The sequence below is a fragment of a genome, unplaced genomic scaffold (assembly GCF_019419815.1).
Source record: "Pyrus x bretschneideri cultivar Hongxiangsu unplaced genomic scaffold, Pyrus_bretschneideri_v1 Contig15, whole genome shotgun sequence".
Classification (NCBI taxonomy): Eukaryota; Viridiplantae; Streptophyta; class Magnoliopsida; order Rosales; family Rosaceae; genus Pyrus; species Pyrus x bretschneideri.
The window spans coordinates 1754207-1772252 of record NW_025999446.1 but is presented as its reverse complement, the minus strand read 5'-3'; the positions used below and the strand labels follow the sequence as shown (position 1 = coordinate 1772252).

Sequence of the window (18046 nt, the reverse complement as noted above, 5' to 3'; positions counted from 1 at the left end):
GATTCACTTAAAGTGCCAGTAATGGACTCAGAAGTAGCAAAAGGTACATGACTATTGGAGAATGGAGCAGCATGTACATATTGTGAACTAAAGACATATGAAGAACTTGATAAAGGCTGTGACGGATGTTGTGACACAGAGGGTAATGATGGAGACACTATTACATTGTCAAGAGTTGTGACTAATGGTGGTGGTAAAACAACACTAGGAATAGAAGAAGCATAAAGTTGTGTAGATTGTTTTATCAAACTAGAATAAAGAAACTCTAGTTCATTGAAAAACACATGTCCAGAAATATAAACCTTGTGTTTAAAGACATCAAAACAGATATACCCTTTGTATTGAGATGCATAGCCAAGAAACACACATCTAGTTGTTTTAGCTTGCAGTTTGGAATTATTGTATGGTCTTAATAATGGAAAACATGAGCACCTAAATACCTTCAGATGAGATATAACAAGTAATTTGCTAAACAAGAGTTGAAATGGGGATTTGTAAAAATGATGATGGCATTCTATTGATAAGATACACAATAGTTTGACAAGCAAAAGACCAAAATGGGAATGAAGTTGAGCATGTTGTAGCCAGGTAATTGCAGGCTTAATGATGTGCTTATGTTTTCTCTTAGCTAGGCCATTTTGTTCAGGGGTTAGGGACATGATTTGTTATGGATAATTCCCTTGTCTTGCAAGAAAATATGTAATTTATGATTGACATATTCTCCACCTCCATCAGTTTGTAAGGTTTTAACAAAAGTTGAGAATTGATTTTGCACAAATGTACACAGAATGAAACAAAGGAAGCAAATAAGTCTGATTTATTAACAAGAGGGAATAACTAACAAAATCTATTACACAAATCAATAAGAATGACAAAGTATTTAAAACTATCCATTGAATTGCATGGTGCAGGACCTCATAGGTCACTGTGAACAATCTCAAAAGGAACAATAGATTGATGAGACCTAGATTGAAATCGTAGCTTAGTGAACTTTCCCTCTAAACAGCTATTACACAGTGCAGGATTAACATCTTTAGCACAAGAGATAACAGCAATCCTAAGCAACAGTAGGGTTAGATGGATGACCTAAACAACTATGCCAAAGATTGGAGTTGACAAGTCTTCTAAAGCATGCAATAGCTTGTTGAATGCTTATTTGTGGTTGAGCAAGTGAAGGGATATGATATAGACCATCACTGCACAGTCCTTTATACAAGATCCTCCATGTGGCTTTATCTTGGATCCAAAAACAATAGGCATCGAAAATAAGCCAACATTTATTGTCAAGACAAATCTTGTGAACTGATAGCAAGTTATGAGATAATTGTGGAACATATAAAATGGATTGAGTTTAATTAGATGAACTGAAGGTTTGATAATGCTGCTACCAATGTGAAACACTTTCAAACCTTCACAATTGACAGTTTGAACTGTTTCATTTGCAAGATATGGAGATGCCAATGACAAATTTTGAAGATCAGAAGTCATGTTGGAGCATAGGATATGAGTAACCAGCCATAGGTGCAGATGGAGCATAAGACATACTAGGCTGAGAAAACTGAGATACACCAATGTAATTAGGACCCTTTTCATTGTAGAAACAAAACCAAGTGGAGTGATTATGTTTTCCACATATATGACAACCTTGTTTTGGTGGTTGTTTTAATGCCCCAAAAAAGCAGGAGAATGACCAAATGTATTACATAGTTGGCAAATGACTGAAGGAGAAGAAGAACCACCACTTAGGGTACTGCCAAGAACACCTGATGCAGAAGTGGGATACACATTGTAAGACTGTCTAGGGAATCTAGACCCTTGATTGAATTTGCCCCTTCCCTTTTGCTTGTTTTGATTAAATTGTCTGGATCCTCCTAAGAAGTAAGTTGATTGTCTAGAAGAAGGTCCATAGTTGTTGTGAAATTGTTGCTGGGGTTGCACATTTGTGTTTTTAGACTCAGAGGAAACATTGTTAGCTATCATTGCAGAAAGAAACTGTGAATTCACACTGTTTTCCACAACCAATTCCTCAGCAAGAAGTTTAGACCTAAAGTCTTTAAGAGAATCAACATTTTCACGCCCCCTTATAACTGTCCTAAAAGTGTTATACTCAGGTGATAATCCATTCAAGGCAAGAGTCACAATGTCTTCATTTGCAAAGTGAACCCCAACAGCTGAGAGGTAATCTCTAACCTTTTTAATTTTCTGCAGATATTGTGACATAGAATCTGACCCCTTCTTGATAGTTTGAAGATTGGATTTTCTTCTAAAAAATGCTTATTTGAAAGATAGTAGAAAACTGTTCTTTCAGCCTTGTCCATAAATCTTGAGCATTAGTGCTTCCAATTGCACAAGAAGCAACAATCGGAGACAAAGTAGCAGTGATCAATTGCATCAGTGCATGATCATGCATCTTCCAAAGAATATATTCATCATTTTCAACTTGTGTGGAAGAATTAAGGGTATTATTTTCAATGAGCAATTAACAATCTAGCAGGACATGGATGAGTACCATAAACAAATCTAGAGAGTCCATGACCATCAAGTAGTAATTGCATTTGAAATTATCAATTCAAGTAATTAGAATCATCAAGTTTAACATTCACAAATGTAGAAATAGTGGAAATATATGAAGTAATCGGCGATTGAACAATCTGTAGTTGTGAAGCAGTCATCATGATTGCAAAAATCAATTGATTCAGAGAAGCAAGAAGAACTATCACACAAATCTTTTCGAACAGTGATATCGTGAAGAATAGAGAATCGTAGTAAAAATCCCTAGAAATTAAAGGGTATGAACATTGCAAACCCTAGAAATTGTGACCAAAATCACCAACCTTGAGAAATGAAGAAACTAAGATGAAGAACTCAGCAAAGAGAGACAAAGAGTAGCGGAAGCACGTCAGAGGATCAAGGATGTGTTTTCAATTTCTACGAGTGATACCATGCATGGGCTTATAAGCCTATAGCAAGGCATGTCCATCACTAACGTGGGACAAACTTTTGCTCACATCATCAAATCTCAATACGCTCCTACACGTGTGGCTGATTTTCAAGTCTACATGTGGACAAAATGGGTGACGCGTAAGCACGTGTGGCCCTTGGGCTTTCACATGAAGCACAACCTGCTCTGATACCATGTTAACCATAGCTGATCGATCTGATAGTTCTTGAATATGTATCTTAGAAAGAGAAATAGAGGATTTGAAAAGAGAGAAAGAAGAGGAAAATTTGATATCGTTGTATTTCTTAATGAAGTTATTACATCACACTTCTATTTATAAGCAATAGAATCTAACAACCTTCACTAATTAACTTTACATATGAATGACAAGTGTCACAATCTCTATACATTGAATATACTCTAACAGTGCAGGTTGGCATTTAATTAAGCCTTCGTGATCAGGCCTTATCATCGACGATACTAGGGCGGCCGGCTAATTAAGCATGACATAAATTTTTGAGTACTTGTGTTGTATCTTGACCTGAATAAAAGTAGCGGAAATACGGGATCGTTTGTAAGTGCTTAAAATGATTGAAAGCACTTTTAAAGAAAATGTTTTTGGGTTCCAAATGCACTTGAAGTGCTTTTTGCAAGAAGCACTTTAAGTGTCTTTTCAGGATTTACTTGCATTTTTACTAAAGATTGGTTCCAAAAATATTTTCACCAAAAACACTTTCAGCTATTTTAAAAGCACTTCCAAACCAACTCGGCTTGAAAACTAATGCAATAAAATCTGCTTAGAAATTTGAAAATAGTCCAAATCTTTAAGTCATCAAAATTCTGTTTGTTTTTTAGTATGAGCTGTATTACTACTCTAAATTACAAACTACGGGAGAGATGGTTTTTTTTTTTTGGGAGAAGGGGGGGGGGGGGAGGGTGGGGGGAGTATTTCAACCAGGAACATAGTAAGTGGAGAAGAAAGACTTTAACCGTCAAGGCAATCCATCACTAAATATAATAATAACCATGTATATGCCATAGGCCCCTTTTCTAAAATAAGGGTTTTGGATTCTATATGTTATCACTACCTATGTTGGATGGTTAAAACTTTGTTTTCTAATGTTTTGGACACAAGAAAAGTGATCAAATAAATGATGCTGGCGATGGTTTCTTTTTCTGCATGTTTGAAATTTTCCACCTTCATGGCAAAATCTGTTGGAATGCTACCAACGTTTGACGACAATAACTTGCAGTTCAAGAATCAAGACTAGTCCTTTATGATTTTCTTCTACGGCTGCTATGTACGTCTGAGAAGAGAGTAACTTTAGTAAAAACTCTCAGAATAGTTTATTTCTGTCTCGAACTCTTGTTCGATAAGTTTTAAATATTAGTGTCGTGCACGTACGCAATGAAATATGTCACCAACTTGCGACCAAGAACCTCAAAGCTGCCAGTTCAATTTCTTATCACGTGAACCAAAAAAAAAAAAAAAAAAACAAAGGTCTTTTATTCTCAGAAGAAGTAATTGTCAAACCTTTTTCTTGGACTGTGAATTCGGAGTTTGATCATTTGAGTACGGTGTGATACACATTTTTTCCTCAGCGTGGCATCCACCTGGAGGAAAAACATACGTTACTGAATCAACAGTGAACAGTATGGTTTTGCAGACTCAGTTAACCATACTTTCTTACGATATTTTTGCATCTGTGCATTCATCATTGATTGTCTGAATCTTAGGAAAAAAAATTTGAACACTCGTGTACTAATTTGGACTGCTTATGCACGTACATATCTTGAATTAGCATTTCAGCATATCATTCTTATATCTTCCGGTTACCCTAGGGCACAAATAATTAAGTTGAAGCTGTTTTCATATGGGGAAAAATTATGAAAAGGCCAAAAGTCTGAATGAGACTTAATGTAGAAAAGAAATCTTTGTATGTATGCAATAGTATCCAATACAACTACAAGAAGCCGCCATCCTATATACGCACCAGAACAAAGTCTACAGAACTCTGTTGTATCCGGATAAGATTAGAAATGCAGTGAATTCTTAATTGATGAGGAACTAAGCTGGAGGGATTAGCTTCAGCCAGCCTCTGACAGCTAATTACCTCCCTGATTTAGTTTGCTTGCAAACTTTGATCAGTTAAAAACTTTAACTTAGGGAAGGTGCCAGGAAATGAATGACCTGTAAAAAATTCCAAATTTATAGTCTTCTCTAACACTATATGGTATGGGACAATGAGAAATGGAGCAAAATGTTTTTCTTTTCGCTGATCCAGAATACTGTATAATTGTAGAAGATGATGCAATGATGATCCGGATCCATAATGCTAACATAATAGTGCAAGATAGGTTATATGTAGGTCAATAATTTCCGTCCTAATCAAGGTACAGGAGTCAAGGTACAAGAGACACATATAACCATAGAATATGATTAAGTTATGGACATTTCCTTGAGATACCATACATCTCTTTATTATCATCATGCATGATTTTGACTACTCTGTTCCATTGTTGTTCATCCTAATTGACCTTGTAAACCTGCTATGCCCCTGTTAATCATCGCCGCCTTTTGCGAATCAAACTAATTGTAGCGTGTTATATATGATATGATATTCTACTAAACCTTTGAATGCAGCATCAATCTTATCATGATTCCTTCATAGTAATGTTGGCCGCACAAAAGAAACTGATTTAATAATTAAAAATCTAAAGCAGTACTTGTTTGCTTGATGGAGGTTACTTTAGATGTTAGGCAAATTTCATGAGCAGAGGTTTGGCATAACAAGCTGTTTCCTTTATGTTTCCTAACCTCAGTTGTTTCACCTAATCACTCTTACCTACAATTCTCCTGGAGTCTCACCTACAAGTCTTGAATTCTCAAATAGATATTTTTGTCCATGACCTTGCTAGGGGAGCAATGAACATTTTCTCTCTAGCACACAGGGCACAGCTGGACAAGGTATGAACAATTAGTTAATTATATATCGTTTTGTTGTTTAGAAAAGATGCCGAGTTCAACTCAGACCATATCCAAGAAATATACAAACCGGGTCAAAATTTTGCATCGCATAGACATTCTTGCTTATTTGATCTTAATTTTTTTTTTGGGGGGGGGGGGGGGAGGGAATGTGGGGGCGCATGTAATCCATTGACTTGGATATCTCTTGGAAAATGAGTGTAATAGGGAGTCTATAAATACCTATATTTCTCTTATGGGAAAACTCACCAAAGAACTCTAGCTAGCTATTTTTCTAAAGCATTTTCTAAGTTCAGACTCTTTCTCTTCAGCTCCCTTTTATATACACAGCAGCATTTCAAAACTCTCAAGTGTCATGGAAAGAACCACTAGCATTCCCCTTCAGCCCCCAACTTATGGAAACCTAATCACTGTTCTAAGCATTGATGGGGGTGGAATAAGAGGACTTATCCCAGGAACCATCCTTGCTTTCCTAGAGTCCGAGCTTCAGGTAGAATATGAATATCTAGGTTAATCTCATGCGGGGAATATATAGATATAAATGTTTTAAGACTTGCATTTCACAAAAAACATCCATGTGCAAATCATGTATATGCATTGCTAGTTTTTGAGGATATGCACATAACCTCACTGTGTGTTTTTTAAGCCTTGCATCACAAGACATAAAATTCAAGACTTCTCGATCAAACGTTACCATTCAATTTTGAGTCCGATGCTTCAACTTTAACGTGCTAGTATAATATTTGGTCATCTTCACCTTGCATGCATAATATGGTTATCCAGTTCACTTCTTAACCATCTCTCTTATAATGCTAGTACTCTATATTTTATTAACAACTGTTGCAAAAGGAATTAATGTCGTATATCAATTTAATTACTAATCTATATTTTTGTTGATCATGTTGCAGAAGCTGGATGGTGAGGATGCAAGACTTGCCGACTATTTTGATGTGATTTCAGGAACAAGTACAGGTGGTCTTGTGACTGCCATGCTAACAACTCCAGATGAGAATAACCGTCCTGTATTTTCTGCCAAAGATATAAAGGACTTCTACCTTACTGAGAGCCCTAAAATCTTCCCCCAGAATACGTAATGTTAATTTGCATAACTTTGATATAACTAATTTGCATATTGCAACAGTTTTTGGATATAAATACTTTCTTCCTGGTTTCTAATCTTAGGTTTAATAATTGACAGTTGTTGGTTGTTTCCTTATATTACGAAGATTATCAAAAGTCTAACAGGACCAAAGTACAATGGGAAGTATCTGCATAGCTTGGTTAGGCAAAAGCTTGGTGAAAAAAAGCTCCACCAGACATTGACTAATGTTGTCATTCCTACATTTGACATAAAGAATCTTCAGCCAACAATCTTTTCTAGCTTTGAGGTTCACCTTCTTCTCTTCACCTCTTCGGTTTGTTCTCAAGGTTTAATTTTACCCTTACATGCCTTGCTGGACATATATCTGTCGCTGAGTTATAATATCCACTTTTCTTGGGCGATCGATCAGGTGAAACATAAGCCATCTTTTGATGCCTTAGTCTCAGACATATGCATTGCAACCTCAGCAGCACCAACTATTCTTCCAGCTCATTATTTTGAAACCAAGGACCACAATGGAAATGTTAGAGAATTCAACCTAATCGATGGTGGAGTGGCTGCAAATAATCCGGTACATATTATAAATAGATCAAATAACGAATATTAGATTCTTTTAAAATAAATATTGTACAGGAAATAACTTCAAGACAATTTTCAGACTTTAGTTGCTATTGGTGAAGTGACAAAGCAAATAATCAAGGGGAGCCCGGACTTCTTTCCTATCAAACCTATGGACTATGGACGATTTCTAGTCATATCATTAGGAACTGGCTCACCAAAAGCTGAATTGAAATATAACGCACATGATGCATCTAAATGGGGCTTATTGAATTGGTTAACCAGCGGAGGCTCGACACCGATCATCAATGTTTTCAGTCACGCAACTGCTGATATGGTTGATCTCAACCTTTCTGTGGTTTTCCAAGCCCTTCACTCGGAGAAAAATTACCTTCGAATTCAGGTATACTTATCTATTCGACTAATAACATGCATAAAATAATTATTGGAGTCAAGACTAAGATTGAAGGTTCAGATTTATTAAAAAATTCATTTGAATGAAAAAAAAAATAATACGCAGGATGACAAGCTGCATGGGGACATATCTTCTATGGATATAGCAACAGAGAAGAATTTGGACAATCTTGTGAAAGTTGGTGAAGGCCTATTGAAACAACCTGTTTCTAGGGTTAATTTAGAGACAGGAAAATTCGAAGCTTGTAATCATGAGACTAATGAAGAAGCCCTTATAAGGTATACAGATCATATATCAGTTCCTAATATATATTACCACATTCTATATGCTAATATCTGCTCTGATTTTAATTGATCCAAAATCTGAATATTGTAACTTATGCTTTGCAGGTTTGCAAAACTACTCTCTGAAGAAAAGTGGCTTCGTCTTGCAAAGTCGCCACAGGGTCAATGTACTGCAAAATCCAACTGATCATCAAATACACATTTTAATCTTTGTGTACACAGCTCATGATTCTTTGATTTAGTATACTGTTCAGGTAGTAAATTCAATATTTGTAAGTTTTTAGGTATGGGAGGAGCCAATAATCCAACATACTAAATTCTTTAATATTCTTTATGTAATCGAATAAATCCCCGGTGTGTACACAGCTCATGATTCTTTGATTTAGTATATTGTTCAGGTAGTAAATTCAATATTTGTAAGTTTTTAGGTATGGGAGGAGCCAATAATCCGACATACTAAATTCTTTAATATTCTTTATGTAATCGAATAAATCCCCGGTGGGTTTGCAAATGTATTCCTTTATTCTATTGTGATTCATCAAAAATAAAGTTAAAAGTATTGCAAGCAAAAATTCCTTTCCGTGTCAAATTGTTTTTAAATTATCACCCATATTTCTGTGTTATATTATGCACGTACTTGTGGGGAGACCCTTGGAGCTCTTTCGATAAAACGGCATAAATTCACCAACTCTTCTTAGTATATTACCTAGAGAGCGATATTACAACATTCCACTTTAAGAAGTTTTTTTGTTTGGCACTTTGTTGCTTGTTTAAACAAAAGGTTTGAGGGTTTTTTTTCTTTCTCTGTAAAGGTATTAATGTTGCATGCAGAATCGTAGATACATCACTGTTGGAAACGTTGGTCACAAATTAACTTGACTATTTGGTCAGTTGGAATGAGACAATATTAATATAATTTTGCATTAGTCAAGTTGGAATGTGACTGTTACCAACAAGTCCACAAGCTTTAGTTTAATTGCGCAGCGACTTTAAAAATTGAGGGATAAAGACATATTTGGTAAAAGAAGAACGCCGGCCACCATCTAACTCGGCCTCTGGGGGTTGCAGTTACTAATTTAGAGCATTTTTTTTTTTATAGTACCATGAACAATCACATGGGCGGAAGAACCGGTCTTTCTTGGCATCAATATATGAATCAGTCAGCCAGAAAGTACAAGCTCCCTATTTGGTTTTTCAATTGAACACCCCCAAAGCACAGCATCAGACATGAACACAAATTAATGATCAGTAAAACATTAAGCATGGATCACTAGGGATGGCTTTCTTTTTGGTTCATAACAATACCTGCATTTTCAGAGAGGTGGGTCAGCGGCACACTACTAATCAACACCGATATTTTTCCTAACTTAACTACATGGCTTGTATAGTCTGGCAAGTGTGAGTATTCAGCAATGTGAGACTAGTTGCAACTTATTCTCGAGCTCAGCTTTCTAACCAATTAACTGTCGTAGAATTTTGTTACATCAGGAGTATCGATCCGTTTTATTAATTGAAATTGAGTTTTTTGCTGATCTGTGCATAGTTGCACTTGTTTTTTCTTGAGAAATTACTGGACTATAGCTAACAAAACCTAATATGTTGGAGAAATATTGCAGACTGATTAATCTGATGAACATACTGCAATCTTATGATCTATTTTTGCATCCTTCAAATCTTGTCGAACAAATCCTCTAATAGAGTCATTGTGATTCTTTGCTTTTCAATTTTTTCTTTATAAAACTCATCCAACTCACTGCGGTGTAGTGTGCTTATACACACAATGGTTTTAAATATGCATGTACAGTATGCTCTAAAAACCACTGAAATTTCTACCTCTCACAACATGTAATTTTGAATCATCACTTCAGCAAGTTCAATCAAAATATAAGTTAATTTTCACTTTAGTTATATTGAAGCCTAATTTAATTATATCAGTCATGTGTTCTGCTAAAGAGAAGCAAATATATCTCCAAGTTACTGCAGGGCACATTCAATTAAGCTGGATAATTTTGTGGAAAAAATTATTTTCTGAACTGCAGTGTGATATATACACGGTATGAAAAAATAGAACCAAACTATTTTCCTCTCCCTTGTTGATAGGAGGATTAGAATCATACAATGATTATGGTATTGCTGAAGTATAAGGTTACTGACAGGACGATAAAAGACTACATACGCCCTTAATCAAAAGTAAACGAAATAATCATAACAATATAGAACTTGATTAAATTATGCAGCATTACTTTACCATCAAGTTGAAGTTATATGCAGACATAATTGAATGGTAGACCAATTTTTCATATCTTACAAGTGGTTTACATTTGGCCAATAGATCAATCACACTATCAACTTTTGGCCTTCGGATTGACCTTCTTAAGTTGCTGCTAAAGTACATTGCCGCCTTACACGAATCAAAATATATACAATGTGTACAGTTTTGACAAGGAATCTTATCATCATGCGGCTTGATTGAACGCAGCTGCACAGAAGAACTTGATAACCTTAATAATATTAATAAGCTTAAAATATTAGCTGCATGCTTGATGGAGGTTGGCTAAGCTTAGTTCATTTCTTATTAATCCTCCAATATGGCTTCACATTATAACCAACAAGTCTTATGCTTGGAGTCTCACCTACCAGTCTGCATTATCTCACAGAGATTAGTAAACAATTTATGATTAGATACAAAATGATTTTCATGTTTATAATTAACCTGCCATGCAACTTGATGAGCTCTATCCAAGAAGCTACTCCAGAATATTTCAATCAAATTATAATCCACTGACATTGGACTTGGTTGGATGCATGCATGCATATGATCCAGTAACTTGGTTGATATTCTTGGAAAATTGATGCAAGAGGAGTCTGTAAGTACCAAGAGTATACCATTACAGGCCCCAACTTACGGAAACTTGATAACGATTCTCAGCATCGATGGGGGTGGAATAAGAGGACTTATCCCATGAACGATTCTTGGTTACCTTGCATCTGAGCTTCAGGTAGTCAGAATATTCAATGTCGTCTTCATATGCATCCTTATTAGTTGCATGTCAGAGAACAGTTGCTAAATTATATTAATATTCACATTACATACTAAATCTCGAATTTCATTTGTCATGTTGCAGAAGTTGGATGGTGAGGATGCAAGAATCGCTGACTATTTCGATGTGATTGCAGGAACAAGCACTGGTGTTCTGGTGACTGCTATGCTTGCAACCCCAGATGAGAACAACCACCCGGTGTTTGCTGCCAAGGATATTAATGTTGAATTGTAATCTTGTCTTGGCCCGAAGATAATTGATCCGGCCCATACACAAAGAAAGATCCATGCACATGCTAGAGAATTCTAGCAAAGTTCAAGTTGGTGGAAGAGTCTAGAAGAATGGTGAGAATTCCACCAACATACAAGATTAGTGTAGATAATTCTAGCTTAGGAAGGTAGTAGAATTATCTAGATATCTCTAGCATAATGTTTTCATGCTTCTCCAAGGTTCCATCCATGCCTATAAAAGGAGAAGGCATCCACACCATTTGTAACCACCAAGAGAGCAAGTAGCAAGAAGTGAGAGTGTCAAGTAAGAAGTAAGAAGAAGCAACAAAGCTTCTAAGAGTGTTTGAGTGTTTCCTTTTGTACTAAGTTTGTGAGTGAATAAAAACCTTGTGTAATACTTTGAGAATTCTTTCTTTCTCTTGCCTATCAATTCCGCTGCGTTACATTTTTCTTTGTGAGATAAACCTCTCCAAGTAGTGAAGCATTTTTAAACCCGCAACAATTATAAGGACTTCTACCTCACTCACTGCCCCAAAAATCTTCCCCCAGAAACAGCAATGTCTACATGTTCATGTCAATTTTTGTTTTAATATTGATACAGAACATATTTTTCTCAACCGAAAAAAAAAAATAAAAAAAACAACCTTCTCTTCCTGCATATATAGTTTCTAATATGAACATTAACGTTTTAAACAACAGTTGTCCATTGTTTCCGAAAATGACGAAGATTATCAAAGCCCTATCAGGGCCAAAATATGATGGGATGTATCTACATGACTTGGTCGGGCAGAAACTTGGTTCTAAAAAACTGCACCAGACATTGACTAATGTTGTCATTCCCACATTTGACATAAAACAGCTCCAACCAACTATATTTTCCAGCTATGAGGTAGGTTTGTTATTTTTTCCCCAGCTTATAGCAACCAAAAAAGAAGATTATAGCTGAATTTAATATCTGCTTTTCTTGGGTGCTCAGTTGAAAAGTAAACCATGCTTTGATGCTTTACTCTCAGACATATGCATTGCAACCTCAGCTACGTATCTCCCAGCTCACTATTTTGAAACAACTGATCCAGAAGGGGAATGTAAAAGATTTTAACCTTATAGATGGAGGTGTGGCTGCGAATAATCTGGTATATATAAAAACTAACTCGAACTTAAGACCTTTTATAACAGGTTAAACGTTATTTGGTTAATTAAATGTCTTCCAACTTTATTTTTGGTCTTATTCCAGACTTTAGTTGCAATTGGTGAAGTGACAAAGACAATAATAAATGGGAGTGAAGATTTAATTTCTTGCCTATAAAGCACATGGACTACGGGCGATTTCTAGTGATATCTCGCCCACAGCTGAGTTCAAATACCGTGCACATTCTGCAGCCAAGTGGGGTTTATTAGATTGGTTAACCAGCGGTGGTGGAACCCCATTAATTGATGTTTTCAGTCAATCAAGTTCTGATATGCATGTGATTATCATTTTTCTGTGGTTTTCCAAGCCCTTCACTCGGATGATAATTACCTTCGAATTCTGGTACTTAAATTAATTTTACCGGTTATTAGTTATTATTTGTTGAGAATAAATCACATTGATGAGAGGAGGAATATTTGCATGTGTTTCTAAGTAATTGGGCTCATCATCTTGTCAATTGGTTTTATGGTAGAACCTCAACTTTTTCATTGTATCATAGCAAGTTGTCTTACATATGAAGCCCAACGGCCACACATATTCTACAACACCCAATTTATGTTATCCACATGATAGACTTATAAATGCACCACATGTAAGAAGACATGTTGAAAATACATCTTACATTGAAGAGATAAAGGACCTTGAATTTACAATTCCTTTTGTTGAAAACTTACTTTTAAATAATAGAGAAAAAAAAAAAAAAGAGTATTAAGAGATATTATCTCCTCCCCTAAACCCAAAGGCGAAGGGTCCTATACTTTTTGAAAGCACACCCCTCCCCATATTCTTATTAAAATAAATAGAGCACGCCCCTCACCAATGAACTCCGGGTGATCAACACCATGCCAAACAGTCAACAACTTCTCATTAACATATGAGAAATATAATCCTGCACGTAGAGATTACATTTACTATTTAACTACCTTGATTATCAATGAAATTGATACAAAAAACATTATGTTAAGGCTAATTTGAAATCTCTTTTGTAAGAATAGTTTTGCTCATAAAGCACTTTTATTAGAAGTGTTTCTGTTACAAATATGTTAAAAATTCAAGTGTTTCTCTAAAAAAACGTTTAGTCTATATATACACGTTTTTTCTTCCAAACAATATCATAAGCGTTTTTAAGTGTTAGCAGTCCAAAACAGGTTATAATCTGAGTTACCGACTTAATACTATGCATGGAATATATATATATATATATATATATATATGTGTGTGTGTGTGTGCGCGCGCGCGCGCGCATTAATGGTAATAAGACAATTGAATGGAATAAACAAAAATGCAGGATGACACATTAACAGGACAAGTATCTTCTATGGACAGCCGATAAGAAGAATTTGGATGATCTTCTCAAAGTGGGTGAAGGCCTGTAAAAAAAACCAGTTTCTAGGGTTAATTTGGAGACTGGCAGGATCGAGCCTTGTAAACACGAGTCCAATGAAGAGGCTCTAACTAGGTACACCATATCAACTACCAAAACCAGATATAAATTTCCATAATTTTTGAGGTAGAATTTTAGTAGTAACAGAAAGTTGTAACTTGTGATTCTCTAGGTTTGCAGAACTATTATCTGAAGAGAAGTGGCTTCGCCTTGCAAGGTCACCCGTTGGACATGTTGCAAATCCTGGATTTGGATCCTCGCTGGATACCTTCCCTAGGGATCTTAGAGATCAACGCATGTGGACTGTTGATAAAAAATCGTGCTGTCACAATTTTTTTCTTTTTTTATATTTTTCACGCAAAATAAGGCTGCTTTACTTTTAAAAATATAAAAAACATTTAATCGTCACTGCATGATTTTTTATCAACAGTCCACGTGCATTGATCTCTAGGATCCCCAGGGAGGGGATCCAACGAGGATCCAAATCCGTAAATCCTAACTGATATATGGCCCTAGCTATGAGTCTATGACCAAACTAGCCATGATTCTTTTGTTTTTGTTTTTAGGATAAAATTCATGACTCTTTTGTTTTTGCCATTAATTTGATTGATATTTAAATTGTTGTAATAAGGTCAAGTTGGGGGCAAATGATCCATCTTACTGTTTAGATTATTCTTTTAAAAACATTTTTTGTATTGGAATAGTTTTCTTCCGAGTGTGGGAAACGCTAACCTAATGATTGACTCCATTTCGTGATTGAATTTGTTTCTCATAGACCCGTCAAAGAATTGATTTAAAGATTGATTTTTCGTACCAGCAAGCAACCAAACGAATGATATAAAAACACAGAAGGCTGAAGCAAAATGGAAAAATTATATATTTTGGTCGGAACTGCTCAAACTTTAGTCAGTTGGCAATATTGGGATAGTTAATTAATCTTTTTTGCATAATTTGGTTATATATGAAAAAATAATCAAATAAAGAATTAAAAGATGAAAACAATAATCAAATAAAGAATTACAAGATGAAAAATAATCAAAACCAACAAGTTGAGTGGTCTTTATTGGGAGAGAAAATAGTGAATTTCAGCACTGAATTACAAGAGTAATTTAATTAGCACTAATTTCACCGTATGGTTAATTAATTTTCTATATAGTGTTATTTTTTTAAACTAAAAATGTATCTATTAACTAATTTTCCAAAAAAAAAAAAAAAAAAAAAAAAAAAGAATTTTACTGAAGGGAATAACAAGTGTTTGTGAGAGAAAGCAGGCTGAGTTGTGATCATCAGTTGGAGCTGGTTACGGCGCCCTTTCCATGTGGTGATCTCGTTTGACGGACCTTCCTCTCCCTAGACAGAATTCCAGCAATCCTGCAGCACATATAGATTGATTAATGATTAAGAAAACGAATAGTAGTCAGCAATGTTTAATCAATATTATGAACATATGATCATGCTAACATACGTATATATTGGAGATATTTGGTGAATGATGATTAAATTATATCTACCTTATGAGAGCCTCTTCATTTGTAGATTGATGGGCTGGTTCAAATACACCGGTATCCAAATTCACCCTAGAAACAGGCTTTTTCAGCAATATCTCTCCGACTTTTATAAGATTATTCAAGTTTTCCTCCGTAGCAATGTCCACTGAAGACACTGTCTTCTCCAATGTATCATCCTACAAACATAAATTTTCCTCACTTAAATATGTTTCGACATATACTTGATGTTACTTGAATTTATATACCATCTAGATTTATATAGCAATATAGAAGGATCGATGTATACATACCTGAATTCGGAGATAACTTTTCTCACAGTTAAGAGCTTGGAAAACAGTGGCAAGGTGAAAATCTACCATATCACTACTGGCTTGGGTAAATACATCGACCAGTGGACAAGAACCTCCACTGGTCAACCATGCCGCAAGACCCCATTTAGCTACGTCATTGGCATGGTACTTCTCCTCACATTTTGGTGAACCAGTACCCAACGATACAACTAAGAACCGACCATAATCAGTTGGTCTCATGGAAAAGCTGAAGTCGGAATTTCCCTGGTGAACTTCCCGCGTCACTTCGCCAATAGCAACCAAAGCCTGATAAATGAACAAATATTATTAGATGAAGCCGTAGTTCTAGTTGGTAATTATATTGTCATGAATAGATATTTTTACATGAAATATAGGTGTTTTTTATTTAAAGAGAGACAACTGGTGGCAAGCCACAGTCTTTACATTAAATTTATCCATATTCCCTAACTATGACAACTATGTGTTAATGTATACCGGGTTATTAGCCGCGACAGCACCATCAATGAGATCGAATTCTCTTGTTTCACCAGTGGAAGTTTTTGTTTCAAAATGATGTGCTGGAAGATAAGTTGGGGCTGCTGAAGTTGCAATGCATATGTCCGAGAGTAAAGCATTTATGCTACTCTTCTTCTTGGCCTAAAATCACCAACATATATACAAAATAAATATACATAGAGATAGAGCTAGCAAACTTTTCATAAAATTATTCCAAGCTGATAGTATCAAAAAATTAACCAACCTCATAGCTGGAGAAGATGGTTGGTTGGAGCCGCTTTATATCGAAAGTTGGGATTATAACGTTAGTCAATGTGTCGTTCAATCGTTTGTCTCCTAATTTTTCCTTCACTATCTCATGTAGATACTTCCCATCGTACTTTGGTCCTGTCATAGCTTTTACCATATCCACGGCTTTACCAAATAGTGGAGCGCTGTTGTACAAGAAAAAAAGATATTTGATTGTTAGCCACTATATACATGTGAAATATATGAAAGAAAAGAAGCAGAGAGAGAAGATTTCAAAACTTGTATGTATGTATTCATGATAAGCTTATAAGAACATGCAAGGTCCCCTTCAAACAGATTTCAAGTTAAGTTTGTAATATTTAAGTAGGTACCTGTCCTGGGGGAAGATTTTCGGGCAGTGTTCGAGATAGAAAGCGTTAATATCTTTAGCAGAGAACAAGGGACGATCATGTTCATCTGGAGTGGTAAGCATGGCAGTCACGAGGCCACCTGTGCTAGTCCCTGCAATCACATCAAAGTAATCTGCTAGCCTTGCACCCTCACCATCCAGCTTCTGCATATGACCAACAAATTAAGGTGAAGATTAGTTAGAGTGTGCAAGCATATTATTCTGCATGAGACAAATTAAAGTGACGTTTAAAATCTTTTAATTTGAAGTTAAATTATGGGTTTGAATTGATATTTATACCTGAAGCTCAGACTCCAGGAAGCTGAGTATAGTTCCGGGGATAATCCCTCGGATACCACCTCCGTCAATGCTAAGAACAGTGACTAGGTTTCCATAAGTGGGAGACTGAAGAAATGATCTTGCTCTCTCCATTTGAGAAAAAAGAGAAGACATATTATGAATGATACTCGGTACAGGGAAGGGTACGTAGGAAGGAAACGGTAAGTAGGTACTATTTATGAACTGGAAGAAAAATGCAGATAGCAAAAAAATTGAACCTTAAATAATGGGGTGATGACAATAATTGAGTGTAGGAACCTTGAGTACCTATCTACGCCTTATATAGAGATCTTTTCCCCTCCAACTTTGACCCAAAACTTGTAGATATCCAAAACAAGTTTTAGTTCGACCTATTCCAGACTTTTCAAATTAATTATTGCATTCTTGTGGACATGGTTAATTAATCAAGGCATCAATTGAACCTTCTAGGTAATTACACTTTCAAGAATAATAGTCCACTTTAAATCTTATTTAAATTATACAAGTAAGATATTAACAATCAAATGAACAAATCACTATGAACATGTTTTGGTGAATAAAGTTGGTGATTTCATGCACCTTAAGTACATGCTCTGTTCTCGCATGTATGAATGGTAAAGAAAATTCATTCAAACAGGTAATAATCT

General features: G+C 35.6%; 2 protein-coding genes and 1 pseudogene across 2 annotated transcripts; 2 read left to right on the top strand and 1 right to left on the bottom strand.

The window, feature by feature from the left end:
- The first annotated feature begins 6194 nt into the window (after positions 1 to 6194).
- On the top strand, positions 6195 to 8831 carry LOC125475622 (patatin-like protein 2). The gene is made up of 7 exons (XM_048580600.1): positions 6195 to 6417; positions 6836 to 7017; positions 7126 to 7315; positions 7439 to 7600; positions 7688 to 7990; positions 8108 to 8280; positions 8392 to 8831. Exons 1-7 carry the CDS (start codon positions 6283 to 6285, stop codon positions 8471 to 8473), a joined length of 1227 nt encoding a protein of 408 aa, XP_048436557.1. The 5' UTR covers positions 6195 to 6282; the 3' UTR covers positions 8474 to 8831.
- A 2307-nt stretch (positions 8832 to 11138) lies between these two features.
- LOC125475438 lies at positions 11139 to 14861 on the top strand (annotated as a pseudogene).
- Positions 14862 to 15346: 485 nt separating this feature from the next.
- On the bottom strand, positions 15347 to 17655 carry LOC103959548 (patatin-like protein 2). The gene is made up of 7 exons (XM_009371902.3): positions 17382 to 17655; positions 17065 to 17246; positions 16689 to 16878; positions 16424 to 16585; positions 15929 to 16234; positions 15642 to 15814; positions 15347 to 15501 (listed from the first exon to the last, which is right to left on the bottom strand). The coding sequence occupies exons 1-7, from the start codon at positions 17532 to 17534 to the stop codon at positions 15417 to 15419; spliced, it is 1251 nt and encodes a 416-aa protein (XP_009370177.2). The 5' UTR covers positions 17535 to 17655; the 3' UTR covers positions 15347 to 15416.
- Positions 17656 to 18046: the final 391 nt, after the last annotated feature.

Bases quoted from the DNA above. Each gene is read 5' to 3' on its own strand.
- LOC125475622 (XM_048580600.1), top strand. From the start codon at position 6,283: ATGGAAAGAACCACTAGCATTCCCCTTCAGCCCCCAACTTATGGAAAC. The intron at 7,018-7,125 runs GTAATGTTAATT...AATAATTGACAG, and splicing joins AAAATCTTCCCCCAGAATAC to TTGTTGGTTGTTTCCTTATA. The intron at 8,281-8,391 runs GTATACAGATCA...TATGCTTTGCAG, and splicing joins AATGAAGAAGCCCTTATAAG to GTTTGCAAAACTACTCTCTG.
- LOC103959548 (XM_009371902.3), bottom strand. From the start codon at position 17,534: ATGTCTTCTCTTTTTTCTCAAATGGAGAGAGCAAGATCATTTCTTCAG. The intron at 16,879-17,064 runs GTACCTACTTAA...CTTGTACAACAG, and splicing joins AAAATCTTCCCCCAGGACAG to CGCTCCACTATTTGGTAAAG. The intron at 16,235-16,423 runs GTATACATTAAC...TTCATTTATCAG, and splicing joins CTGTCGCGGCTAATAACCCG to GCTTTGGTTGCTATTGGCGA.